The sequence below is a fragment of the Arvicanthis niloticus genome, chromosome 4 (genome assembly GCF_011762505.2).
Source record: "Arvicanthis niloticus isolate mArvNil1 chromosome 4, mArvNil1.pat.X, whole genome shotgun sequence".
In the NCBI taxonomy this organism is placed as follows: Eukaryota; Metazoa; Chordata; class Mammalia; order Rodentia; family Muridae; genus Arvicanthis; species Arvicanthis niloticus.
In genome coordinates this window covers 114,154,553-114,178,525 of record NC_047661.1, presented here as the reverse complement: position 1 = coordinate 114,178,525, position 23,973 = coordinate 114,154,553, and the positions used below count along the sequence as shown (strand labels likewise).

The window sequence follows — 23,973 nt, the reverse complement described above, 5'->3', positions numbered from 1 at the left end:
CACGCATGTCTTTAATCTCAGCATCTTAGAGACTGGGAGGCACGTGGTCCTCTGTGAGTCAGAGGGCAGCCTGGTCTACATAGTGAGTTCCAGGCTAGCTAGGCCTACATAGTAAGACCTGTTTCCTGAGAAAGAAAAAGAAAGAAAGAAAGAAAGAAAGAAGAGAGGGAGGGAGGGAGGGAGGAAGGGAGGGAAGGCAGAAAGAGGGAGGGAGGGAGGAAGGGAGGAAGGGAGGGAAGGCAGAAAGAGGGAGGATAGAAAAAAAAATCTACACTTTAAACTATTTTTGGTTTAAACTATTTTTAGTTTAGTAACTAGATTTACTATGAAAATCTAAAAATTAAAACCACGTTCTCAAAGCCTCACATTAGTGAAGCTGCACCCCTCTACCAAGTGCTAAACCACATCAATGAAACAAACATCCAGATGTAACCCAGAGTATGAGCATCGAAATCCCTGCTAGTCAATAGTGAAGAGTCTCAGCTAAAACATGGAAGGCACTTCCACTTCAAAATCAAATTTTTTCAAGAAAAGAGCAGATTTCCTTCTCACTTAATATAAAATTTTAAGATGACAAAAATCCTGGGTATAACTGGAATAAGATCTTGTGGTTTCCCACTCATCATAACCATGGAAATGAATAATCAAAATAAAAATTCAGACCCTAGGCCGGGCGGTGGTGGCGCACGCCTTTAATCTCAGCACTTGGGAGGCAGAGGCAGGCAGATTTCTGAGTTCGAGGCCAGCCTGGTCTACAGAGTGAGTGCCAGGACAGCCAGGGCTACACAGAGAAACCCTGTCTCGAAAAACAAAAAAACAAAAACAAAAATGCAGACCCTAAAGTATCCAGTCAACTCCCTGAGCTATTAGTTTGGTACTCATCTAGCATAGGTAAAATTCAGAAATAAAACTTCAATTCACCCAAAAGCTCCAATTTCCTCCTATACAAAATCTTTATTAGGGTCTTCTCATGAATATTCCATATTTCCGCCTCTCCCACGTTCTTAAATTATTTCCATAAACATCTCCTGGGAATACTCTATGTAAAAATATGTTTTCCGCACAAGAGTCACACTGCTTTATTTTGGGTCACGTCAGGTCTGTGCTGACATCTTCTATCTTGCTTATAATTAAAGCTTAGAATGGCTCAATATTTTGTCTGTCCCTGGTTATAGAGACGGCAAAGACTGTATTTGAATGGTTTTAGACTACTTCACAGTGATACCCTACCACTTTATTTGATAATTACCCCCTTATAATCTCATTGCCCCTGACTTTCTGTCTTCCATGCCTTCATCTTCCCTACACACACGACTTTCAGAGCAATAATTACACTGCACTTTGACAGTGTCCTTTAGCAGGACTCACTAGCTGCTTACACGGTAGAAGCGCAACGGCCGTAAATCTGGGCACATTTTAAGGATTCTTAGGTGATTCTGCTTGTAAAATAGAAAAGATTTATTAGACGCTCCATACCAACTCATTTAGTCCTCAGAATACCCAGCATCAGTACCCTGTCCCTGACACACAAAAAAAGGCAAGGACTAGAGGCTGCCTAACTCAACCCAGGTGGAAACCAGTTGGTGAAGAGCCAGGCCTTCAAAGCCAAGGTCCATTGCCCAGAGTACTTAATACTTTAATGTTAAATGTGTCCTTCCAAGAGCAGATGACAACTAATTGAAATACATCTACGTAGTAAAAGGGATCTAAGAATAATTCCTGCTAACAATTTCTTGAATATGGCACCAAAAGCCCAGACAGCATAGCAAAAATTGGACAAATGAAACTGACTACATAAACTCAAGCCACCCCCCCCCCCATGACATAGTCCCCAGGATAGAATGATGAACTTAAAGAACGAATGAGAGATCTGTAAAATATAAATGACAAAGAAATAATGTCCACAATATATAAAGAGCCCCTATAACTCAATATTAACAAAAACAGTCTGGTTTTTTTTTTGGGGGGGGGGAGGGGTTGGTTGCTTGGTTGAGTTTTTGGTTTTTATTTGGTTGGCTGGTTGGTTTTTCTGAGATGGGTTTCTCTGTGTAGCTCTGGCTGTCCTGGAATTAGCTCAGATTGACTTTTAACTGAGCAAACAACTTAGGACTTTTCTCCAAAGAATATACAAATAGACAACTGGGGATGCCGTGCTCACCAGACACTGGGAAGCTGGAACCATGTGTAGTGTACAAAATGGTACAGCCGCACTGGAAAAACAATGTGGTGGTTCCTCAAAACTCAAAATTAGAATTACCATATGACCCAGGAATCCCACTTCTGGGTATATATGCAGAACTGAAAAGAGGCTTGTAGACACTCATGCTCATAGGCACATTACTCAATATAAAAGAGGTGGCAGCATCCCTATCATCCTTTGATAGGTGACTAAGAATTTGTGATGGCTGGTGTGAAAACTCAGACCTGTGCTCAATTTCTACAAAGACCTTTCCCCCCACACACAGGTTTTATGGCACACACACACACACACACGCACACACACACACACACACACACACGCACACACACACGTAAATAAACAGTGATGGTGAATGTGTACGTGCACATCCACACCTTTGCACATGTGTATATAAATAATGGAATACTACTCAGCATTTTTTAAAAATGGAAATCTTTCATGTGTTGTAATACAGATGAAATCTGAAGTTACTAAGTAAATAAGTCAGGTACGCAAAGTCAAATTCGGTATTTCAGGTAGCTCAGGTAACTAATTAGTCTAATCCATGAAAAGGGACAGTAGGAAAGCAGCTGCCAGGAGATAGGAGGAAAGTAAAGAGGGCTACTGAACAGGTAGAGTTTTGAGGGTGTTAAGATGAAAAAACAAAACAAAAATACAGATTCTGTGGTACACAATTGGAAACACTTAACACTACTAAACTGTACACCTAAAAATGATTAAAATGATAACTTTTATGTCACACTTTTTTACTATTAACTTTTTTTTCACTATCTTTTCCTGTCCTATCCCAATGCTAACAAAAAGATAAAGTGAAAATCGGCAGAGATAAAAAGGACTCAACAATGTAAAAAGAATTAAGAAAACAATAAAGTCAAACAGGGGTCCTGCTTATTAAGTTTCCTCTTAATTCTCTTAACCTGGAAATACTTTAAACAACAGTAAAATGCCATCCCATGGGCAAGGAAGAAAAAAAAAGAAAGAGAAAGAAAGAAAAGAAAGACAAAAAACGGTAGTAAAGGCCTTGTAGAGATTAAAACTCAGCGACTATTATGACTTTGCCCATTACTGTACGACCTTGGGTAAGACATTTTCATTCATTCATTCATTCATTCATTCATTTGCCAAAAGTTTCTGCACATGGTCAAATAACACGGTATTCTTCTGAGGCATAAGAGGGGCATATAAAATACTAGGCACAACTCTTGGCGCTTTGTGAGTGTTGTGTTGACTGTAGAGTTAGACAATGAATAAGGTGATTTAAAGTAGGGTAAGTCCATAGCCTACTCTTCAGCGATGTACCGAACTTGCGGGTACTTACGGTGCCATATCAAATCAGACACTATTTAGGTATCATCATTAACTTCACCATCCCTTTCGAAAGTGGAGCTGTCTTGTAAGGGCTCTCTCCTCCTCCCTGGGAAAAGCAGTGTCATCTAAGGTATTCGAAGATACTTGCTTATGGAACAGCCACATACAGAGCCCAGGGATGGTGAAGCCCGATAAGCCACGGGAGCCCCCGCTCCTGTCACTTCACAGGGGCCTAGGCTGCTCTGGGGAGGGGACCCGTCTCCCAGCACCCCACAGCGCCCCGCCTGTGTCCCCGAGTGCCGGAGCGGCCGCGGCCGGCCGGCGGGGCGCAGGGCGCGGGGGCCGGGGTCACGGCGGGGGCCGGGGCTCACCGCGCGCGGCCGGCAGCGGGTACAGCTTCTCGGCCTTCTGCAGGAAGCGCTGGGCCTTGTCGCGGTTGCCGGCGCTCAGGGCCTCGCGAGCGATCTGCACGCATTTCTCCGCCTCGTCGCGGTTGCCCTCCATGGCTCGCGCCTGCCTCGGTGTCCGCGGCCGCGCAGCTGCGAGGGGGGCCCGCCGCGGAGGAGGCGAGGCGGCCGGGCGGGGCACGGCGCGGCACGGCGCGGGGAGGAGCGGGCACCGCGGCGGCGGCCCGGCGACGGGCGGCCTCGCAGCTCCGCCTCCTCACGGCCGCCTCCCCGCCCCCCGCGGCCGCAGCGGCGCCAGCCGCGTCCCTCCCGGCCCTGGGCGACTGTACCCAGCCGACGCGGTAACCCGGGCGGAGGGCGGGGAGGCCGAAGGCTTGCGGAGCTCCGGCGCGGCCCGGCTCCCACCTTCCGCGCCACCGGGGCGGGGACAGGGACCCTCACGACCAGATTCAAGAGGCCCTGCCTTCAGGGCCTTAGGTCTTGGGAAACCGTGGGCCTCCGTTAGGGGGAGGTTGCCGCATGGGTCCTACAAGCGCGTCCTGCGTTGGATCTGGAGCCCTGGAACCCCCAACCCCCGGAGCTACCATGCCCTTCTCGGCTGCACTTCTGACCCACACCTCCTGCTACCTGGCAGGTACAATGCAGCTTTTTGATTAGTTAAATCAGCTGTAAGGCTAGAAGGCAGGAAGTTCTTTCTCCTAGGTAGGTTGCTTAGCACCTCCTGACCTCATGTTTATTTTGCTCCAGAAGTGTGAAGTCGCTTTAAGTCTCAGGGAGGGAAAGGGGTCAGTGTATAGTAATGGGACACGCCTGACATGTAGCAAAACCAATGAATGCTTCATGTAACCAGTCAATGAAAAATAGTGTATTCCCAGTGACTAGCATTTCACACCTATGTTGGGTCATTAAAAGCAAATTATATCCCAGATGCATTCTGTAGTTTTGTTATACCCTGAGGGTCTCTGACCAGCTGTCCCACCTTAGGATATAGTCCATTCCACTGTCCAAAGGACAAATGGAAACACCATGCTACCTCCAGCTTCTGCCAAAGTTTTAAGACCCTAACAGTTCATCAACTGATACAAAGAAACAACAAAGAAAACCCCGCTGGGTTATGACTTGATACAGATGCACTGTAAGCAAGCCAAGAATGTACTTGTTGCTGAATGAGATCTAAGGGAAGTCCCACTTATTAAGCAAGTTTAAAACTAGTTTGGGATATGACCTTTATTGAGCTTATCCACCAGAGTGGAAATAATGTCTGTACAAAACCAAATGTTTGTTACTATAACTTCTGCATCACAATTAAAATCCAAACAGTTTTTTAAAAACAGTCAACTCAATCAAAACCCACTACTTCAGAATCAATAGCTTCTTTGAAGCCACAGTAACACTTAAATATGGTTAAGACTCGAATGCAGAAATTTGGTTGGTTGGAAGGCTAATTATGCCTCCAACTTGCTCAAATAGAATTACAAAAAGGCAAAATTGTGTTTTTCACAGAGATACAGTCCACTGGAATCACCAACACTGGACAGCTGTTAAGAATATTTAGAGTCCTGAGATAATAAGGAATCCAGGCATCCTTAGACAGTCTTCTGTTGTCCTTTCTTCCCAATCAGCGATTTGTGGATGTGTGGGATGACACCTAGGAGAGGAACACGAATTAATTTACCTTTTGTATAAGCATATTTAAAACAGCACATGAAATAAAAGCAGGTAACTCTACAACTTGAAAGGTCTTTTAAAAACATGAAATTCATATACAAAGTGGAAACTTTAGGGATGTAAATGAACAATGGAAAACTAAGTGGAAATGAAATGTCACAAAACACCCTGTACTGAAATATAAGAATTTTCTTCTTAAATAGAATGTAATGAGTTTAGAGATGACATACCACCACCAGCAATTGTAGCCTTGATCAGAGAATCCAATTCTTCATCTCCGCGTATAGCAAGTTGCAAGTGACGAGGGGTAATACGCTTTACCTTTAAGTCTTTTGATGCATTTCCTGCCAACTCAAGTACCTAAAAGGCAAAAATCTGATGATCAGTATTTCAAACTTACTTTCAATCAAGATGTGCACTGACCAAACCTCAATCGTATCTACCAACTGTTATCATTCCCCCACTTAACTGAATGACAAAATTATGTAGAATTATGCAAAAAGACTGAAAGGGGGGGGGGCCGCAATTGCATTTGCAAGAGCAGCTAACTCTGGCACAGCAGGATCCTTGGCTGAACACTAGCTCCCTCTAGCGCTGCCTCGGCCTGCGCGCCGCTCTTAGGGCCTGGAGTTTTCTTGCATCACTTTCCTCCTTCCCTCTCACCACTTTCCCCCGCCCCCCAAAGCTTTTTCCAGATCACAGGCGTACTCCCGCTTACCTCTGCGGTGAGGTACTCCAGGATGGCTGCGCTGTACACAGCAGCGGTCGCGCCCACACGTCCGTGGCTGGTTGTCCTAGATTTCAGGTGTCGATGAATACGGCCCACAGGGAACTTGATTTTTATGCACACAAACAAACAAAAAAAATGCACAAAGATAGGAGATTCAAAGATAGAAAGATGATGTGCGCGCCAAAGCCAAGGACGGTGGTGGTGCACCAAGGCGCCCTGGCAGTAACACATGTGATCGACGCCCCCCCACCCCAGCATTCACTGTCTCCGCAGGCCAAAGTCGCGACACATCACTCATGCAAAGATGGAACACCCATGCAGGGTGCAGACAAACAAGCAAGGGGGTGCAAACATAAAGGCCCGGTCATCCGACTGCGGCAGTAGCTACCCACCTGCAAGCCGGCTCGCTGCGAGCGGGAAACCGCCTTTGTCTTAGCCTTTCCGGAGTCCTTTCCAGCCTTACCGCCAGCCTGCGGCGCCGCCGACGCCCGCGAGCCCGGGAGGGACGGAGAAGATAGAATTACCAAGGCGGCGCGCCCCTCCCCCACCGCGGCGCGTCCAGGAGGCGAGCGCGCGCTCGCCGCCCGCCGGGGTCCCCGGGCCGCCGCTCGCCCCCGCCCTCTCCCCCGCCGACCCCTGCCGCGAGCCCGGCGCGGCGGCGCGCCCCCGCGCCGGCGACCAACTGCGCCGTGCGCGCCACCCAACCGTCGCCTCCCGCCCGGAGCTCCGGGATCACAAAACACCTCCCTCCGCTCGTCCCGACCCCGTCTCCGCAGGCTCCCACTCGCCGCCGCCTCTCCAAGCCCCGGGGACCGCGGCCCCGCCCGCTCGCAGCCTGCAGCCGGCGGTCGCCCGCCGTCACTCTCACGTTACCATCTCGGACTGTGCTGAAGCTCGGACAAGCGAGGAAGAGACGAGGCCAGGCGGACGCTCAGCGAGATCCCGGCGCCCACTCCTCCGTCGTACCGCGATTCAAACTGCGCCGTCTCCCGCCTTCCTCGCGCCCTTTATACTGCAGAATGTTCCCTCATCCGGGAACTCGGCTGGTTCGGCCCACCAATGGTTGCCGCCCGCCCTCGGGACGCGTCCTTGAGGTTCCAGCCAATGGGAGAGCGAGAAGCCGGGTGGTGGGGCGGGCGCTCGCGAGCTCGAGCGGTGATTGGCGCGTGTGGGTAGAGTGGGGGATGCGGCGGGACGGGACCGGGAGAAGAAGGGCGCCGCGGCGGGAGGGCAGCAACAGATCCCTGCGCCACCGAGAGAGTGGACGGTGGTGTCACGTGCCTGGAGGGAGGAGCTGAAAGGCTGGGGAGGAGCGCGCACTGGCGTCCTCCCCGCTGCAGCTCCCCCCCATTCCCCCGCGGTGCTCCGGAGACCACGTGAGCTTCCCTCCGGGTCTAGCCTGGCCCCTCGCTGACAACCGGGGCCTCTCAGTTTCCCTCTGGCCTGGCCTCGGGGCTCTGCAGATCTCGGTTTCCTTCAGACTCCTCCCTTCTGACAGGTGTCTCAAAGGCGTCCAGTGAGAAGAGCTCAGCCCGGCCTCTACTTGGTGAACCACTTCCCTGATAAAAGTGTCACCTACCCCACCCCCGGTTGCTTTTTCATCTTCCTCTCCTGTCCTTACCTCTTCTGACCCCTCACCCCCTCATCCTGTCTCATAACAACAGTGGGGCCAAGTTACCTTGGGGATAACAAGTAATTTTGTCTACACACAGGAAGCTTGGGATGAAGCGGTTTTTTATAATGAAGTCATCAGCCATATTTTTGCGGAGACTCTGCATCAGTGGGATGCACGTATAGTGTCTAAAGTTGAGTTATTGAAACATCAAAGCTATTATGTATCAGCTTATCTACACTAAACATTTTGCCACATGACAAATGCTGGTAAATGTCAGTAGGGTAACTGTAACATGATTCAAGCCGCTACAGATGGTTCATGTAATCAGTTACAAATGCCGGGCTTAAAAAATAGACTGTACACATGGTACTGTCCTGATGCCAGCCACTTAGACATGCAGTTAGTAGGACGACAACACCTGTATATGTCACTAGCTGCTTGGAGACCATAATTATCTGAATCTTCCGCATTTCGTATTTATATTACTTAATATGTAACACTTTTCCATTAAGTATTGTGGGGGGCTGGAGAGATGGCTCAGCAGTTAAGAGCACTGGCTGCTCTTCCAGAGGTCCTGAGTTCAATTCCCAGCAACCACATGATGGCTCAAACCATCTATAATGGAATCCAATGCCCTTTTCGGGAATTGGATTTTCCACAGCTTCTCAGTTTCCCTCAGTGTATCTAGAGACAGCTACAGTGTAAAATAAATAAATAAATAAATAAATAAATAAATAAATAAAATCCTTTAAAAATATTGTGTGGCCATGTGGGTGCTCACATCATTACTATATTTGTGGAAATCGGGCAACTTGAGTGAGTGCTCTCTTTCCAGAATTCCAGGGACGAACTCAGGTAGTCACACTTGCACAGCTAGTACCTGTCGAGTTATATCACCGGGTTATACTTTTTTACATAATTGAATAGTAATATGAACAGAATTTTGAAGCAGAAACTCCACATTATATATACTTAAGTTTGGGAGATTTTATGAAATTGGAGGACCTCTCTGATACAAAGACACTAATGCTAGAGGAAAGACTTACAACAGTTATGATCCTGAAGCTTATTGTCATCGTACACTCAAGGCAACTGAAGAAGGCTGCATCAGAAGAGTCACAAGCAGAATGCTAGACTGAACTATACACTGATTGTATTTCAGAAACCTAAGCAGGACTGGCCTGCTGTGATGGTGGCAGCCCACATCCTTAATTCCAACCCTAGAGAGGCAAAGGCAGGTGGCTCTTTGTGAATTTGAGGCCAATACAGTCTACACAGTGAGTTCCAATCCACCTACCAAAAAAAAAAAAAAAAAAAAGGAAAGAGCCAAGCCCAGGAGGACAGTTAACCCTAGCTTCTGAGGAGATCTCTTGATGTTTACCTTACAGCATCAGTTCATTCTCTAGAGAATTCTTTCTTTCTTTCTTTCTTTCTTTTTTTTTTTTTTGTTGTTGTTTTTTTTGTTTTTTTGAGACAGGGTTTCTCTGTGTAGCCCTGGCTGTCCTGGAACTCACTCTGTAGACCAGGCTGGCCTCGAACTCAGAAATCCGCCTGCCTCTGCCTCCCAAGTGCTGGGATTAAAGGCGTGCACCATCACCGCCTGGCTCTCTAGAGAATTCTGTGTAAGCTTTTTCCTGTGAGAGCCAACTAAAGAGTTGACCTTTCTTCACTGAAGAGGAGTATCGAGAATAGCAAGTTCGAGTGGACTCTGAAGTGCCTCCTCCTCACTGTCATCTTAGTTCTCACCCCCTTTCTGCTTGGGCCTTGGGTTTTTGGTTTGTTTGTTTGTTTGTTTGTTTTACACGATCTTAATTCCGTAACCCAGGCTAGCCTGAGGTTTTCTCTATAGATCAGGTTGAGTTCAAACTTGTGGTCCTGCAGCCTCTGCAGTCTATATGCTGAGCTTGTAGGTGCATACTACCATGCTTTTCCAAAAGGTTATTAACCTTTGAAAGCTCAAGTTCCACCCTGCCTGTTTTCACATAGCTGTTAAAGGATTTAGGGAAAGATTATGCAGACAGAGTACATGGTAACATGGGCTTGACAATCAGCAAATGCTCAATAAACAACTATTCTATAAGGATAATAAGGAAAGCATGGTGATTTGAGAGAGCCTTTAATCCCAGCACTTGGGAGGCAGAGGCAGGCGGATTTCTGAGTTCGAGGCCAGCCTGGTCTACAGAGTGAGTTCCAGGACAGCCAGGACTGCACAGAGAAACCCTGTCTCGAAAAAAACAAACAAACAAACAAACAAACAAAAAGAGAATAACCTCTATAGGTTCATATATTTGAATACTTGGTCCCTAGTTAGTAGAACTGATTGGGAAGAACTAGGAGGTGTGGCCTTGTTGGAAGAGGCGTGCCACTGGAACTAGCTTTAAGGTTTAAAAACTTTTTAGACAGTCCCAGTCTCTCTCTGCATGTGTCCCTGCAGATCAGGATGTAAGCTCTTAGCCCCATGCCTGACTGCATGCTCCCATAATGATCAGGAACTAAATCTCTGAAACTCTAAGCCAGCGCCCAGTGAAATGCTTTCTTTCATAAGAGCTGCTTCAGTCTTAGTCTCTCTTCACAGCAATAGAACAATCAATCACTAAAACAGAAGGAAAAAGAAGATAACATATTCCTAATTTGTTTTTCTTGACTAGCGTGTTTGCTTCTTTTGATATGGAAATGGAAAGCTTAAAGGCCACTTAAAGTGTGCCAATGTGGTTGAATTAAAAAATGTCACCCACAGTCTTGGTCATTCAAACACTTGCTTCCTAGTTTGGAGAGATTTAGGTGGTGCAGCCTTGCTGGAGAAGGTATGCCACCGAGAGCCGACCTCAGGATTGAAAGCGTCACACCACTTCTATCCAGTTCACTGTCTCTACTTCATGATTACAATTAAAGATGTGAGGAGTTCTCCATGTCTTATTCTTCCTGTGTTCTCTGCCACTTGCTTCTATGCTTCCTGCCCTGATGGAAACTTATCCATTGGAATGGTAAGCCAAAAATAAGCTCTGTCTAGAAGTTACCATGGTCGTGGTATTTATCTCAACAACAGAAAAGTACCTGATACAGAAGTTGGACCTGAGAGTAGTGTTACTGTTAAAAACCTAACTAACCATGGCTTTTTTTTTTTTTTTTTTTTTTTTTTTTTTTTTTTGGAGGAGTGTGGAAGAATTTGGGACTTTGAACTACAAAAGAGATTGCATGATATAAGTAGAGTTTAATAGATCATCATAGTAGCCTGGAAGACAATAGTGCTGAGAGCCATGTGGAATATCTGCCAAGGAGAACTGCATACATGGACTGGAGCCAGCTCAAGAAAGCTGTGTTTTGTAGACAGCAAAACTGGAGGGGCAGCGCCTTTGCTACCAAAAACTAAACTACAGAATGTGGTGTTTGCCCTGTTGAGTTTGGTCTTGCTTTGGGTTAGTATTTCCTGATTATGTTAGTCCCACTGGGCAAGAGTAAGACCACAGCCACAAGTTTTGAGTCAAATTTGAAGTAAGCTTTATTAAACACTGGCCAGAACATTGGATATTAGCCAGGTCCATAGCCAGGATTTCCAGAATATGGCCTCAAATTGCATTAGTTAGGGGCTTATAAAAACAAAAGCCACAAGGCTACACACTTCCCATCTTTGTCCAATCAGGGGCAAGCATGCATCCTGACATACTTCCTGCCTACATAACCTGCCACGTATGTGTGACCAAGCACATCCTGTGCAGTTGGGACAATCAAGCTCATTTAATTTATGGAAGTGAAACCACGTGGCTGTTATCTCACAGGAGCAACAGCCCCCAGCATTCCAGGAAGTCATCTGTCCTGGGGCAAGAAGGGCTTACAGGTTAAAGGCATTTTTGTTTTATAGATCTTTTTGAGTGCAGAAATAAAAACTTAAAACATAATTTTAGCCATTCCAGTGTCCCTACTCCTGTCTTTTGGAATTGTAATATAAATTGTATACCATAGAATCTTGGAAGTATGTAATTCATTTTTTATTTATTTTTTTTATATTTATTTATTTATTTATTTATTTATTTTGATTTTTTGAGACAGGGTTTCTCTGTGTAGCCCTGGCTGTCCTGGAACTCATTCTGTAGACCAGGCTGGCCTCGAACTCAGAAATCCTCCTGCCTCTGCCTCCCAAGTGCTGGGATTAATGGCGTGCGCCACCACTGCCCGGCGTAATTCATTTTTTAATTTTACAGGGTGTTACAATTAAGAGCTTGCCTAGAGTCTTAGAAGAGACTTTTAAATTATGCTGAGACTGTGAAAGATTATAGGACTGTAAAAGTTGGACTAAATATATTTTACATTAGGACTTGTCCACATGCCTATGTATTGCAGCCTATTTGATCACACTGTGAACCCCAAGATTCTATACTGGAAAAAAACTGTCTCTAGTTGTGGGTGTGCCTCAGCGCTAGCACACACCTTTAATCTGAGAGCTTTCTGTTTATTCTAAACAAGATTGAATAAATTCAATCATGGGTCAAGAGACAGAGCAAGCAACCAGTTGACAGGGAGTGAACATAGGAAACAAACACAGAGGAAGTCAGAAGGATGGTTAGAGAGATGAACCAGAAGTAGAAAGGAGAGACATTCAATTGGAAGGGTTTTTAAGACAGTATGGAGAAGAACTGGCTCTTTCCTTCTGGGAGGATAGTTGAGGAGGAAGATCAACTGGGTGCTTTTTCTGCCTCTCTGAGCTAGCAGGCTTTCACCACATTTCATTTGGTAAAAATCAAAGTTTGGGCTTTGTTTTAAAAACACCTATGGGGACCAGGAAGTAGAATTCTGTGATTTGAATAAAAATGGCCCTGTCTTAGTTAGGTTCCTAGTGTTATGATAAAATACCACCACTAAAGGCAACTTGGCGAGTAAAGGGTTTATTTCAGCTTACAGTTCATAGTTATCCAAAGAAATCAGGGTAGAAGAAACCAAAGCAGGAACCAGAGTCAGCAGCTGATGCAGAGGCCATGGAAGAGTACTGCGCACTGCTCTGCTCTTCATGGCTTATTCAATCTGTTTTCTTATAGAACCCAGGACCATCAGCCTAGGGTTGGCATCACAGCAGTCTGCTCCCTCTCACACCAATCACTAATTCAAATGCACTGTAGACTCGCTTACAGGCAGATTGCACGGAGGCATCTTCTCAATTGAGAGTCTTTGTCCCAAATGACTCTAGCTCTTTCAAGCTGACATAAAACTAACCAACCAGCGGGTTTTTTTTGTTTTTTTTTTTGTTTGTTTGTTTTTTTGAGACAGGGTTTCTCTGTAGCCCTGGCTGTCCTGGAACTCACTCTGTAGAGCAGGCTGGCCTCAAACTCAGAAATCCGCCTGCCTCTGCCTCCCAAGTGCTGGGATTAAAGGCGTGCGCCACCACCGCCCGGTGCTAACCAGCGTTTCATAGTCTCAGGCATTTGAACACTTGGTCCAAGTTGGCAGCACTGTTAGGGGCGCTTTAGGGAGTACAGCCACTTCCAGGTCACACTGCTGGCTTTCTGCTTGCCCTTGATGGTGTTCCTGCAGTCATGCCTGTCACCTGCCATTATGCTTTCTTGCCATGATGTTGCTTTCTTATATAAGTTGCTTTGGTCAGAGTCTTTTATCACAACAACAGAAAAGTAACTGATATAGGAACAGCCAACTCACCTGTCCTCCCAACTGAAACCCCAGATTACTTTAATACAATCACAAAAGCTTTCCTTTTCTCTCAAAGTAGAAGACAACAATAACTTATCCTCTTTTCACAGGAATTGCCCTTTTCCTGGGCTGAAAAGGGTCTGATACAAATGTGTTACTGTTCTTGGGTTGTCTTTACTGTGGTTGTGATTATAATAATACGTGTGTGTGTGTGTGTGTGTGTGTGTACATTGTTCAATGCCATACCAATTTTGTAGTGAATAGTGCTGGGAATCAAACCTGGGGCTCTCATATATCAGGTAAGTACTCTATGCAGATACAGTCTCAAGCCCACAATTACCAATGTAATAAATTCTCTTATTACAAAAATATATACAAAATATATATGTAAAGTAGTCTCACTGCTATGAACTTTAACAGCTTTCTCCTAGAAGACAGGCTTTCTGTTTCCAGTTACCGTCTCCTCTCCAGTATTGTCCTTAGCTTTTCCTATAAACAATTTGAGATAATGTCACACTCAGAAATTCTAAATTTCTTAGCTACGTCTTGCTTAAAATGCCTATTTTTAAGCAGAGAGGAACAGATTTCCAAGCTATTTCAAAGGATATTAACATTTATAGACAATGGCAGAGTTTCTAACCAGAAAATTCATGTCGGAATCTTGATTCTCTCAGGATGTGGGGTAGGGGCACGTTAAGGACTCTTTCGTCTGTCAGTAATTGGATTCCAAAGTGTGATAAAATACAAACTGTTGACTGAGAATAAAGGAACTAGACAGCCTCTCACATTCTGCATGGCTTCAAGTAAAGCAAACACCAAGCCATAGTTTCTACATTTATCAAATAGCTCACCACAAAATCAGAAAAACCAACACTGCATAACTGTGAAAGGCTGACTAAAGTGAGCACAGACAGACAGGTGCATCAGCATCTGTGTCACAGTAGCCATATCTCTCCCAGATCACTCACATAAACATCATTAAGAGATGCCTTGGGCCTTAATTCAGTGGTAAAACAACACACTTCTGACTGCAGATGCACACAATTCACAAATGCAGGGCGTAAGTTATGAAGAGAACCAGCAAAATCTCAATCCAGACATCCACATCAGGAGAAAGTTTCAGAGATTATGGATTCCATTGTATCCTTTTCATTTTTAATGTTTATTATTTCTTTTCTTATTTTTTTATCTTATGTGTAGGGGGCATTGCCTGCATGTATATCTGCATACCATGTGCATTCCTGGTATCCATGAAAGCCAGAAGACAGCACTGAGTTTACTGAAAATAGAGTTGTAGATGCTTGGTAGCCACTATGTGGATGCTGGAAATTGTACCCAAGTCCTCTGGAAAAGCAATGAGTGCTTTTAGCAATGGATCCATGTCTCCGGCCCCCTCTAATATATCTCCTCTGACTCAGCAAAGGGTGGTGGTACACATCTTTGATCACTGCACTTGGGAGTCAGAGGCAGGTGGATCTCTGTTAGTTCAAGGCCAGCCTGGTCGACATAGTGAGTTTCAAAACAGCTAAGGCTACACAGAGAAATCTTGCCTTGAAAAACCAAAAGGGGGTCAAACAAAACAAAACAAAACAAAACAAAACAAAACAAAACAAATCTAACTCAGTTTTTAAAAAAAATCATAGTTTTGGACATTTATTGTTTTAACAAAATGGTCTTTCCTTCTTATATTTCATTAATTACTATATATACAATATACATCATTGTAGATACATATTAACGCTGATCTTTAAGAGTCATGGGATAAAAGGAAATATGTCTATGCAGTGACATTATTTTCTTAAATAAGATCTTAATTGCTTATATTAGTATTTTATACCTCTTCTCTCTCCAAGTAATTTAAAATCCATGTGTGCAGGCTTACTAACATAACAAGGAGATGACTGCAGATTCTTACAATGTTTGATGATTCTGTTGTCTCCATAGAATCAAGATTGTTCTGTTGTCTCCTTTGTCACCACTATAATGAATATAATGTATGTTATACATGGGGTCTGTAGCACTCCCCAGCAGTAGACTATATGACAGCATCAGATTGGCTCTGCCAGCCAGTAAGATTCAACGAGGCATGGTTAGCCAGTTGTTCTATGTCAGGCAATCTGCCAAGCAGTAGCAGCTGGAAGACAGGACATACTGGCCGTAGGTCCTTCCCTCATTCTAGCTGAAAAGATCAGACTAGGGGGAAATTTCAAACAATGATTCAGTCATTAAGATGATGTTGATAAGACTATTACACTATTACAAAGTAAAGACCCAGTCAGCACAAAGTGGACAGCACCTCCAGTTTACAGAACAGCACATGTAGAGGGCTATTTTTGAAGACTTTATGTCTAACTGGGTTAGTGTGGCTGGAGTGACCGGCTGCTCTCAGGAAGTGACAGTTGGAAGGCAGGTGTGACAGAGATTCCTGTTTGTAATACAAATTTCCAAATTGTCATGTGCTGTGTATACTTACTGAGGATTGACTCTTGAGAACAAGCAAATATGGAGCCAGCCCAAGAAAGCTGTGTTTTGTAGACAGCAAAACTGGAGGGGCAGCGCCTTTGTACCAAAAACTAAACTACAGAATGTGGTGTTTGCCCTGTTGAGTTTGGTCTTGCTTTGGGTTAGTATTTCCTGATTATGTTAGTCCCACTGGGCAAGAGTAAGACCACAGCCACAATTTTTGAGTCAAATTTGAAGCAAGCTTTATTAAACACTGGCCAGAATGTTGGATATTAGCCAGGTCCATAGCCAGGATTTCCAGAGTATGGCCTCAAATTGCATTAGTCTCTAAGTCTCCCCTGTACTGAAGCAGACTGGTGCTCTGGCCCTGTAACAGAGAAATGAGAACAGTGAATATATTAAAAAACAGTGTCCTTGGAAACAGAGAGAAGGCAAACAGTTACCGGTGAGATTACCTTTGTTTGTCCCATGGTATAAAGATGCCTGTGTGGGGTCAGAAACCCCAAAGATCTTCCAGAGAGTGCCTTGTTCTGCCAGTATTCTCTCTCAGTCAGAGGCTCCAGCATGGCTGTCTCAGCTAGGCTTCCCCAGTCATGTCTGACAGATGCTGTAAGCACCTGATTTGATGACATCATCCTGTCCGTGAGTTCCTTTACTTTTACTTGCTAAATGTTTGATAAACTCATTCATTCGAGACCAAAAGCATGATGTCATGTTTAATCTTGGTCGTCACTTGATTGTACATGGACATAACTAAAACCTGGACACACCCATGAGTAGTGAGAAGACCTACCCTAAATCTGGGTCATTTGAGGTTGGGAGAACAACCCTAGATCTTGGCCAGGACTTCTGGTGGCAGCCAACATAAATGGACATGGAAGAGGGAAGGTTTTGCCTTTTGCCAGCTTGCACCAAAACACTTGGTTTATGTTTTGAGATAAGGTTTCAAGTAGCCCAGGATAGCCTAAACTCTTTGTAGCTAAAGTTGATCTTGAACTAGTGATCTTCCTCCCTTCGTGTCCCAAATCCTGAGATTACAGATATGATATTACCATACTTGACCAGAACACAGACTATCTTCATCCATCATTTGCTGCTGTAGAAAAAGGTCTAAGATTGAATAATATAATGTGTTTATTAATAATTTTAAGTTAAGATACAAAAGTTTATTATTTTTCGCTTTTTTTATTTATTGACAAACTTGTATCAAGGGCTGACTGTCCATAAATTCATTTTCACAGAGAGAAATATATACATATATACCCCCTAACTGCTCTCCATATGTCTTCCCCTCAACTCCTTATGTTTCTAGAAGCTGGGAAGAAGAAGATCAAGACTCTAGGATGTCAAGCTATCCGGTGAGAGAGGTTTTTAATACCGAGTTGGCACCATCCCCTAGCAGGAAGGAGTATTGTGTCTGGGTGATAAGGAATGAAAGTACATGAGCTTCCTCAGTAAGACCTTTCAGAAGTGCATCCAGTCTCACTTGTGATGACAGATCTCTCGAGACACAGTCACTTGCCACTGTTGCCCGGGGACTGTTCAAATTTGGTTTCTGTTGCTGCGATAAAATACTAACCAAAGCCAGCTTGGGGGAGGGGAGGGTTTATTTGGCTTTCACTTGCCTGTCACAGCTCATCATTAGGGGAAGCCAAGGCAGGAAAAGAAGATGGGAACTGAGTCAGAAACCATCAAGGAATGTTGATTACTGGCTCACTCTTTGGCGGAACTCTCCATAACTGGATCAGCTTGCTTGCTTGTATAACACAGGATCACTTGCCTAGGGGTGTCATGCCCACAATGGAAGGTACCCTTCCATACCAGCCACCAATCAAGAACATTCCTATTGGCATGCCCTCAGTCTAGTTTGATGGAAGATGTTCCTAAATTGAAGTTCCCTTTTCCTAGGTGTCTCTAGTTTGTCATCAAGTTGATGAAATCTAACTACCAAAGGGATTAAATTTCAACAGTGAGTTGAGAGGGGACAAAAAACATTGAAATCAAATTACTTAGTTTTCATGATGTGTCTTGGTTACTTTTCTCATTGCTCTGACCAAATAACCAACAAGAAACCACTTAAGGGAAGTTTCACTGTGGCTCCTGGCTTGGCTGCTGAGCACCAAGGAAGCTTATGGCTAGGACAGCTTGTTACATGGTTTGGATGAGGAAGGAGAGATCATATATAAAGGGGTGTCCTGTAACCCTCAGGACTTGTTCTTGTGGCCTGCTTTCTCTTGTTAGGCCCCACTTCTAAAATTCCCACAGCCTTCCAAAATAGAGGCAACAGTCAGTGGTCTAGTGTATACAGTAGCAAAGCATCTGTAGAAATACGAGAGCCAAGAACAGGGGCTGCAGCTCCGTGGCAGGCTGTGTACAGCTCCGTGGCAGGCTGTGTACAGCTGTGTGGTAGGATGTGTACAGCTCCGTGGCAGGATGTGTACAACTCCGTGGCAGGAAGTTTGCTTCCTCCATTTGAAGCTTTAGTTGTCACAGCCCAGACAGGCCTGCAACTTGGGACCCCAGAACAAACTGGAGCTAAGGATCCTTCTATCACACCTGCCACTTGCTGGGATTACAGGTGTGTGTGTCAGGGTGTGTGTGTGTGTGTGTGTGTGTGTGTGTGTGTGTGTGTGTGTGAGTGTGCATACTACCAGGCCTAACCCTCTCTGTGTAAACAGTCTGCAAAGCATGTAGCTGAGCAAGGTTTAAGAGACTGATGTCAGTTTCAGAGGAACATTGTTTCCACTGTCCTCTTGTGTCCTAACATTTTGCAAAATAGTCATTAATTTCTACAGCAAACCTCAGCTCCACAGAAATCCACAGAATTCTAACTGGAAGCAGAGATTACTTCCTCCATTAATAGAGTAGTCCACTTTGCTAGGCAGGAACTGTTGAGACCATTTATCATGTTTCACCACAGGATGTGGAAATTTACACTGTCTCTTCATTTACTTTAATGTCCTATCTTAAAACAGTATGCTTAACAATAAAAAATGAGGACTGGAGAGATAGCTCAAGTTAAGAAGGCTTTCTGCACTTGCAGAGGACTAGAGTTCGGTGTTCAGCACCCATGGTGGGCAGGATCCACAAATGATTTGGGCTCCTCCAAAGAGCTGCTGTCACTTCTCCAGCTCTGCCCGCTGTAGCACTCTAAGCTTGAGTTGATCCACTCCACTGCCACTGCTGTTCTTGGTGACCATCCCATGGTTCTGGCATCTCGAATACACTGGGGTCTTCCAAAACAATAGGCTTCCCCAATTGCTTCTCTTAGGCGCTCTTCATAGTGCCAAGCTTCAATTCCTTTGCATGACCCCTTCAGTCCTGGGCTGTCAGCTGCAACTGAGGCTGCACCATCACCAATGATCTTCCATGGCCTCTCACAGTACCAAGCCTCAGCTGCTCTTCATGACCCCTTCATGTCTTCAAAACCAGTACCCCCTGGGTGACTCCTACACATTACCAGGTACAGCTGCAGCATGAGGTACAACATTGGCAACTCTAGAACACAGCTTCTTTGTGCTCTCAAAAAAACATTTCCCTGAAGATCTCACCTCAGTGATTCTGGTCTCTTCTTAGTCACCACTAATTTCTTAGTTCCAGCTGACCAGCATCAATTGTTCCAGTAGTCCCTTGTATTCTGGATTGTAAAGCCAGAGCCACATAGCCAAAGCTGTTTGCTGGGTCTGGAACACGGCCCCTTTTTCTACTACATTATCATTAGCTTTCTGTTTTCCAATTCCTTCACTGCCTAAGCTTGGCTGCCCTGGAACTTGCTCTGTAGACTGACTTTGAACTCAGAGATCTGCATGCCTGTCTCCTAAGCACTAAGATTAAAGGTGTGGTCCACTGGGGTGGAGAGATGGCTCAGTGGTAAGAGCAGTCCTGTGTTCAATTCCCAGCAACCACATGGTGGCTTACAGCAACCATCTGTAATGGGATCTGATGCACTCTTCTGGTGTGTGTCTGAAGATAGCTACAGTGTACTCAAATAAATAAAAATAAATTTTTTTTTATGAAAAAAAAGGGGAAAAAAAGGTGTGGTCCACCAAGCCTAGATTTAAGCTTTTCTTCACCTAGAGCTTGCTGTGTTCTAGGCTGGCCTTGAACTTGGAGATCTGCTTGCTTGTCTTTACTTCCTGGGACTAAAGGCTTGTAGTACCATGCCTGGATCTAAATTTAGCCAGGTGAGATCTTGCCCCAAAGTCACTAATCCCTTAATTCAATTTAATAGCCTTGAACACAGGATTCAACTCCTGGTACCCCTTTAATAGCATATATTTTGTATTTTTTTCCTTTCTAAGCTTGCTATGCTTGCTTAAAATGTTCTTCATGAAACTTACCCAGAGAAGTCCATGAGGGGCGTTTCTGTGACTGCCTTTGTCAAGGCAATTAGTCTGAGTCTCTTCACCTTAAATTAACCTCAGGCAGACTCTTCAGACAAAGGCAAAAAGTAGCCACATTCTTCAACAAAATACCACAAAAAACAGTTTCTAGGCCACATATTGAAATTCTCTACGGAAACCTCTTGGGCCAGGTCCACACAATTCAAATAAGTCTCTATAACCAAGTCTTCCATATTTCTCCTAGGATAGCCCATTAAGTCCCATTTAAAGCATTCCACTGCTGTCCAAATCCAAAGTCCCCAAATCCACATTCTTCTAAACAGAAGTATGGTCAGACCTATCACAGCAATATCCCAGTCGCTGGTACCAACTTCTATCTTAGGGTTTTACTGCTGTGAGCAGACACCATGACCAAGACAACTTTTGTAAGGATAATATTTAATTTGGGCTGGTTTACAGGTTCAGAGGTTCAGTCTATTATCATCAAGGTAGGAACATGGCAGTATCTAGGCAGGCATAGTGAAGGCAGAGCTGAGAGTTCTACAGCTTCATCTGAAGGCTGCTAGCAGAATGTTGGTTTCTAGGCAGCTAGGATGAAGATCTTAAAGCCCACACCCACAGTGACACACCTACTCCAACAGGGCCACACCTTCCAATATTGCCACTTCCTGGCTCAAATATATACAAACCATTACATAGCATTTACAGATGTATCAAGTCTCAAGAACTTAAAAAAAGAAAAAAAAAAACTTTTAAAAATGTCTACCCTGGACTGGTTGGGATGGCCAAGCTAGTAAAAGCTCTTTCTGCCCAAACTTGATGATCTGAGCTGCCTGGAAACCTATGGTGGAGGACAGAGCCAACCCCCAAAAGTCATTCTCTGTATTATTTTCTATTGTTATGATAAAACACCACAACCAAGGCAAAGTGTAGAAGTGCTTATTTGGACCATGGTTTCAGAGGGATAAGAATCCATCACGGCAGGGAAGTAGCAGGCACGGCTCCTGGAGTAGCAAGCTGAGAGCTCACCACAAGAAGGAAGCAGGCAGAATAAAACTAAAAGTAGGTAAGACTTTTTACTCTTGAAGCTTGCCCTCAGAGGCATACTTTCTCCAGTAAAGACCACATCTCTGAAACCTAGCCAAACAGCGCCACCAACTGGTGACCAAGTATTCAAATGCTCTAGACTATGAGGGACATGTTTCTTCTTTTTTAAAAAAGATACATAGTGTTGCTATCTTAAGACACACCAGAAGAGGGCATCAGATCCCATTACAGATGGTTGTGAGCCTTGCTGGGAATTGAACTCAGGACCTTTGGAAGAGCTGTCAGTGCTCTTAACCACTGAGCCGTCTGTCCAGCCCAAGAGGGACATTTTTCATGCAACCCATCACACACCCTCACCTCCACTCACATGCTGCTGTGGCATGTTAATGCCAAAGGCATGCACAAACACACACACACACACACACACACCCCTGAACTCACACAACAAACACACTAAATCAAATCATAAGTTAATAAATGATGTCTACCTGCTGTGTTTTCTATTAAGTTGGTTTATAAATGTTGTTTGTGGACAGTTCAAACTAAAAGGTCCATCTCTAAATTAGATATTGGAGTTTCACATGATTAGGACTGGGAAGACTGCCATTCTCCTCTTGGTTGACTGAGGCAATGGATTGGCCTAGAAGACTGGGGGCAGGTTTTGATTGATTGTTTTTGTTTTTCCAGATGGGGTTTCTCTGTGTATCCCTAAGCTGTCCTGGAGCTTGCTCTGTAGACCAGGCTGACTTCAAACTCAGAGGTCCATCTGCCTCTGCCCCCTGAGTGCTGGGATTAGCTGGGATTAAAAGTACCAGCTGGGTGGTGTACCATTACCACCTAGCAAGTTTTGAAATTGCATTTATAAAGCAGTTTTAGTCATGCTGCGTATTTTTGGAGGAAGCCAAATCTCCTCAACATTCATTCTCAGAGCTGAACCTACTTTGAATAGTTGCTGGTATGGAAATTCAGATATTTGTAAGATTACGCGTGTTAACTACCTGGATCAGTGTGTTTCGCACTTCCATGGGCTGATATAGGACAAAGAACCTTCTCACTTATGCACCTTCTCACTTAACCCATCCTTCCTGGGTTATGAGCATTGTTGCCAAGAGAAGTAGATAATAGAAATCCTGAGGGGTTGGGAGTGTATCCTTGCTCCCCAGTCCTATGTCCTCCTGCAGAGAGGGTCAGCATGTGATTGGCTCCTGCCGATGTGTATGGTGGTAATGTGTTGTTTCTATATCAAAGCTTTTAGGGAATACATATGTAAGGGGAGATTCTGCTACTAAGGTCTAGTTCCCTAATTGATTCTTGATTTGTCAATAAAGAAGGCCAGGAGCTAATTACTGGGCAGAAGGGACAGGTGGAACTTCCAGGTCCCAGGAGAAAAGGGCAGATGAGGCTTTTCAGACATGTTTTGGAGGAAAAGGCATGCAGCAACCACGTAAGACTTCGTGGCCAGCTAGGGCCTGCGACCTCCTCTATGGGAGAGTTGCCAAAGATGTTTGGCAGGGGCTAATTGGAACAAGCCACTAAGTTAGGTTGGAAGGAGCGATGGAGATAATAAATTGGTAAGGGCATGCATTTCCAGGTGGGAGGTGTTTGTAACCAGCAATTGTGCCTAGCAGGCAAGTTAAGGTAATAAGGCTGAGTGTGTGTCTTTCATCCTCGGATTCAAAAGGAAGCCGGGTTAGGGCTGGTTGTGATCAGTCTAGGAGCTAAGCCAGATGGAACAAAGGGTGTGGAGAGGGGCTGGGCAACTCCTGGGCAGGGCAGTGACGTGTTTTTAAAACCACAAGCAACATACTTATACCTTCATGTCCTCTTCTTTTGTATTTGAGAGTGGTGCGCGTATGACTCGAAGGCAGATGGTTAGTCTGAATTTTCTACTTGATGGGATTTAGAATCACCATGGAAACAAGTCTGAGCATGTTTGTGAGGGGTTATCTGGATTATGTTATTTGAGGTGAAGAAGGCCCACCCTAAATTTGGGTGGGGCCATTTCACAGCTGGAATCTCAGATAGCAATCTGCTTCCTGATTGCGGATGCTGTGTAACAAGGTCCCTTGGTCCCTGCAATCACAAATAACCTGCTCACCACGATGGACTGCATACCGTTGAAATGAACCAAAATAAGGCGCTCTCTCTCTCTCTCTCTCTCTCTCTCTCTCTCTTTCTCTCTCTCTCCCCTCCTTATTTCCCTCCCTTCCTCCCCCCCTGTTGCTGTACTCAGGGTATTTTGTCACTTGAGACAAGAACACATCTATAAGACTGAGTTCATAGAAGAAAATCTAGCAAACTAGAACTCCAACCCTTGAGTTGTGTTAGACTACTATGATTTTGAGTTATAGCATTTAGCTCTCCCAACTGATAAACATGTGAAGGTAGTTTTGAGAGACTTATACAATGAAGTCCATTGTTATTAGGATCCAAACCTAATACTTATACTTGAACTATTGGGTTCAACCTCCAGCACAAATTTTAAAAATTAAAACTTCCTTTTTTATTTTATCTACCGTCTATATCATCTATGTAATCTATCTTCTATTTGGGGC

At 44.6% G+C, this 23,973-nt stretch overlaps 2 protein-coding genes and 1 long non-coding RNA gene across 5 annotated transcripts in view; all 3 read right to left on the bottom strand.

The window, feature by feature from the left end:
* Dnajb14 (DnaJ heat shock protein family (Hsp40) member B14) overlaps positions 1-4,130 on the bottom strand; it is a 36,697-nt gene extending 32,567 nt beyond the window's left edge. Inside the window, exon 1 of one of the 3 annotated variants that reach the window (XM_034501319.2) lies at positions 3,880-4,130. In XM_034501319.2, the coding sequence (XP_034357210.1) occupies positions 3,880-4,012 (133 nt within the window). In that variant the 5' untranslated portion in view covers positions 4,013-4,130. Of the gene's footprint in view, positions 1-3,518; positions 3,837-3,879 lie in introns of those variants that run through there. The other 2 variants (XM_034501320.2, XM_076933287.1) reach the window with 2 other exon arrangements.
* A 994-nt stretch (positions 4,131-5,124) lies between these two features.
* Positions 5,125-7,398, bottom strand: H2az1 (H2A.Z variant histone 1). Its single transcript, XM_034501403.2, has 5 exons — positions 7,187-7,398; positions 6,706-6,783; positions 6,302-6,415; positions 5,814-5,943; positions 5,125-5,563 (listed from the first exon to the last, which is right to left on the bottom strand). Exons 1-5 carry the CDS (start codon positions 7,187-7,189, stop codon positions 5,502-5,504), a joined length of 387 nt encoding a protein of 128 aa, XP_034357294.1. The 5' UTR covers positions 7,190-7,398; the 3' UTR covers positions 5,125-5,501.
* An 8,880-nt stretch (positions 7,399-16,278) lies between these two features.
* The window catches only part of LOC143441920 (uncharacterized), a 49,016-nt gene continuing 41,321 nt past the window's right edge, over positions 16,279-23,973 (bottom strand). The window contains exon 3 of the long non-coding RNA XR_013109672.1: positions 16,279-16,395. This is a non-coding gene — a long non-coding RNA (uncharacterized LOC143441920). The remainder of the gene's footprint in view (positions 16,396-23,973) is intronic.

Excerpts from the sequence above, each read along its gene's own strand:
- H2az1 (XM_034501403.2), bottom strand. Across the intron at positions 6,416-6,705 it reads CGCAGCGAGCCGGCTTGCAG|TTCCCTGTGGGCCGTATTCA; the intron begins GTGGGTAGCTAC and ends ATAAAAATCAAG. Across the intron at positions 5,564-5,813 it reads GGCTACAATTGCTGGTGGTG|GTGTCATCCCACACATCCAC; the intron begins GTATGTCATCTC and ends TTCCTCTCCTAG.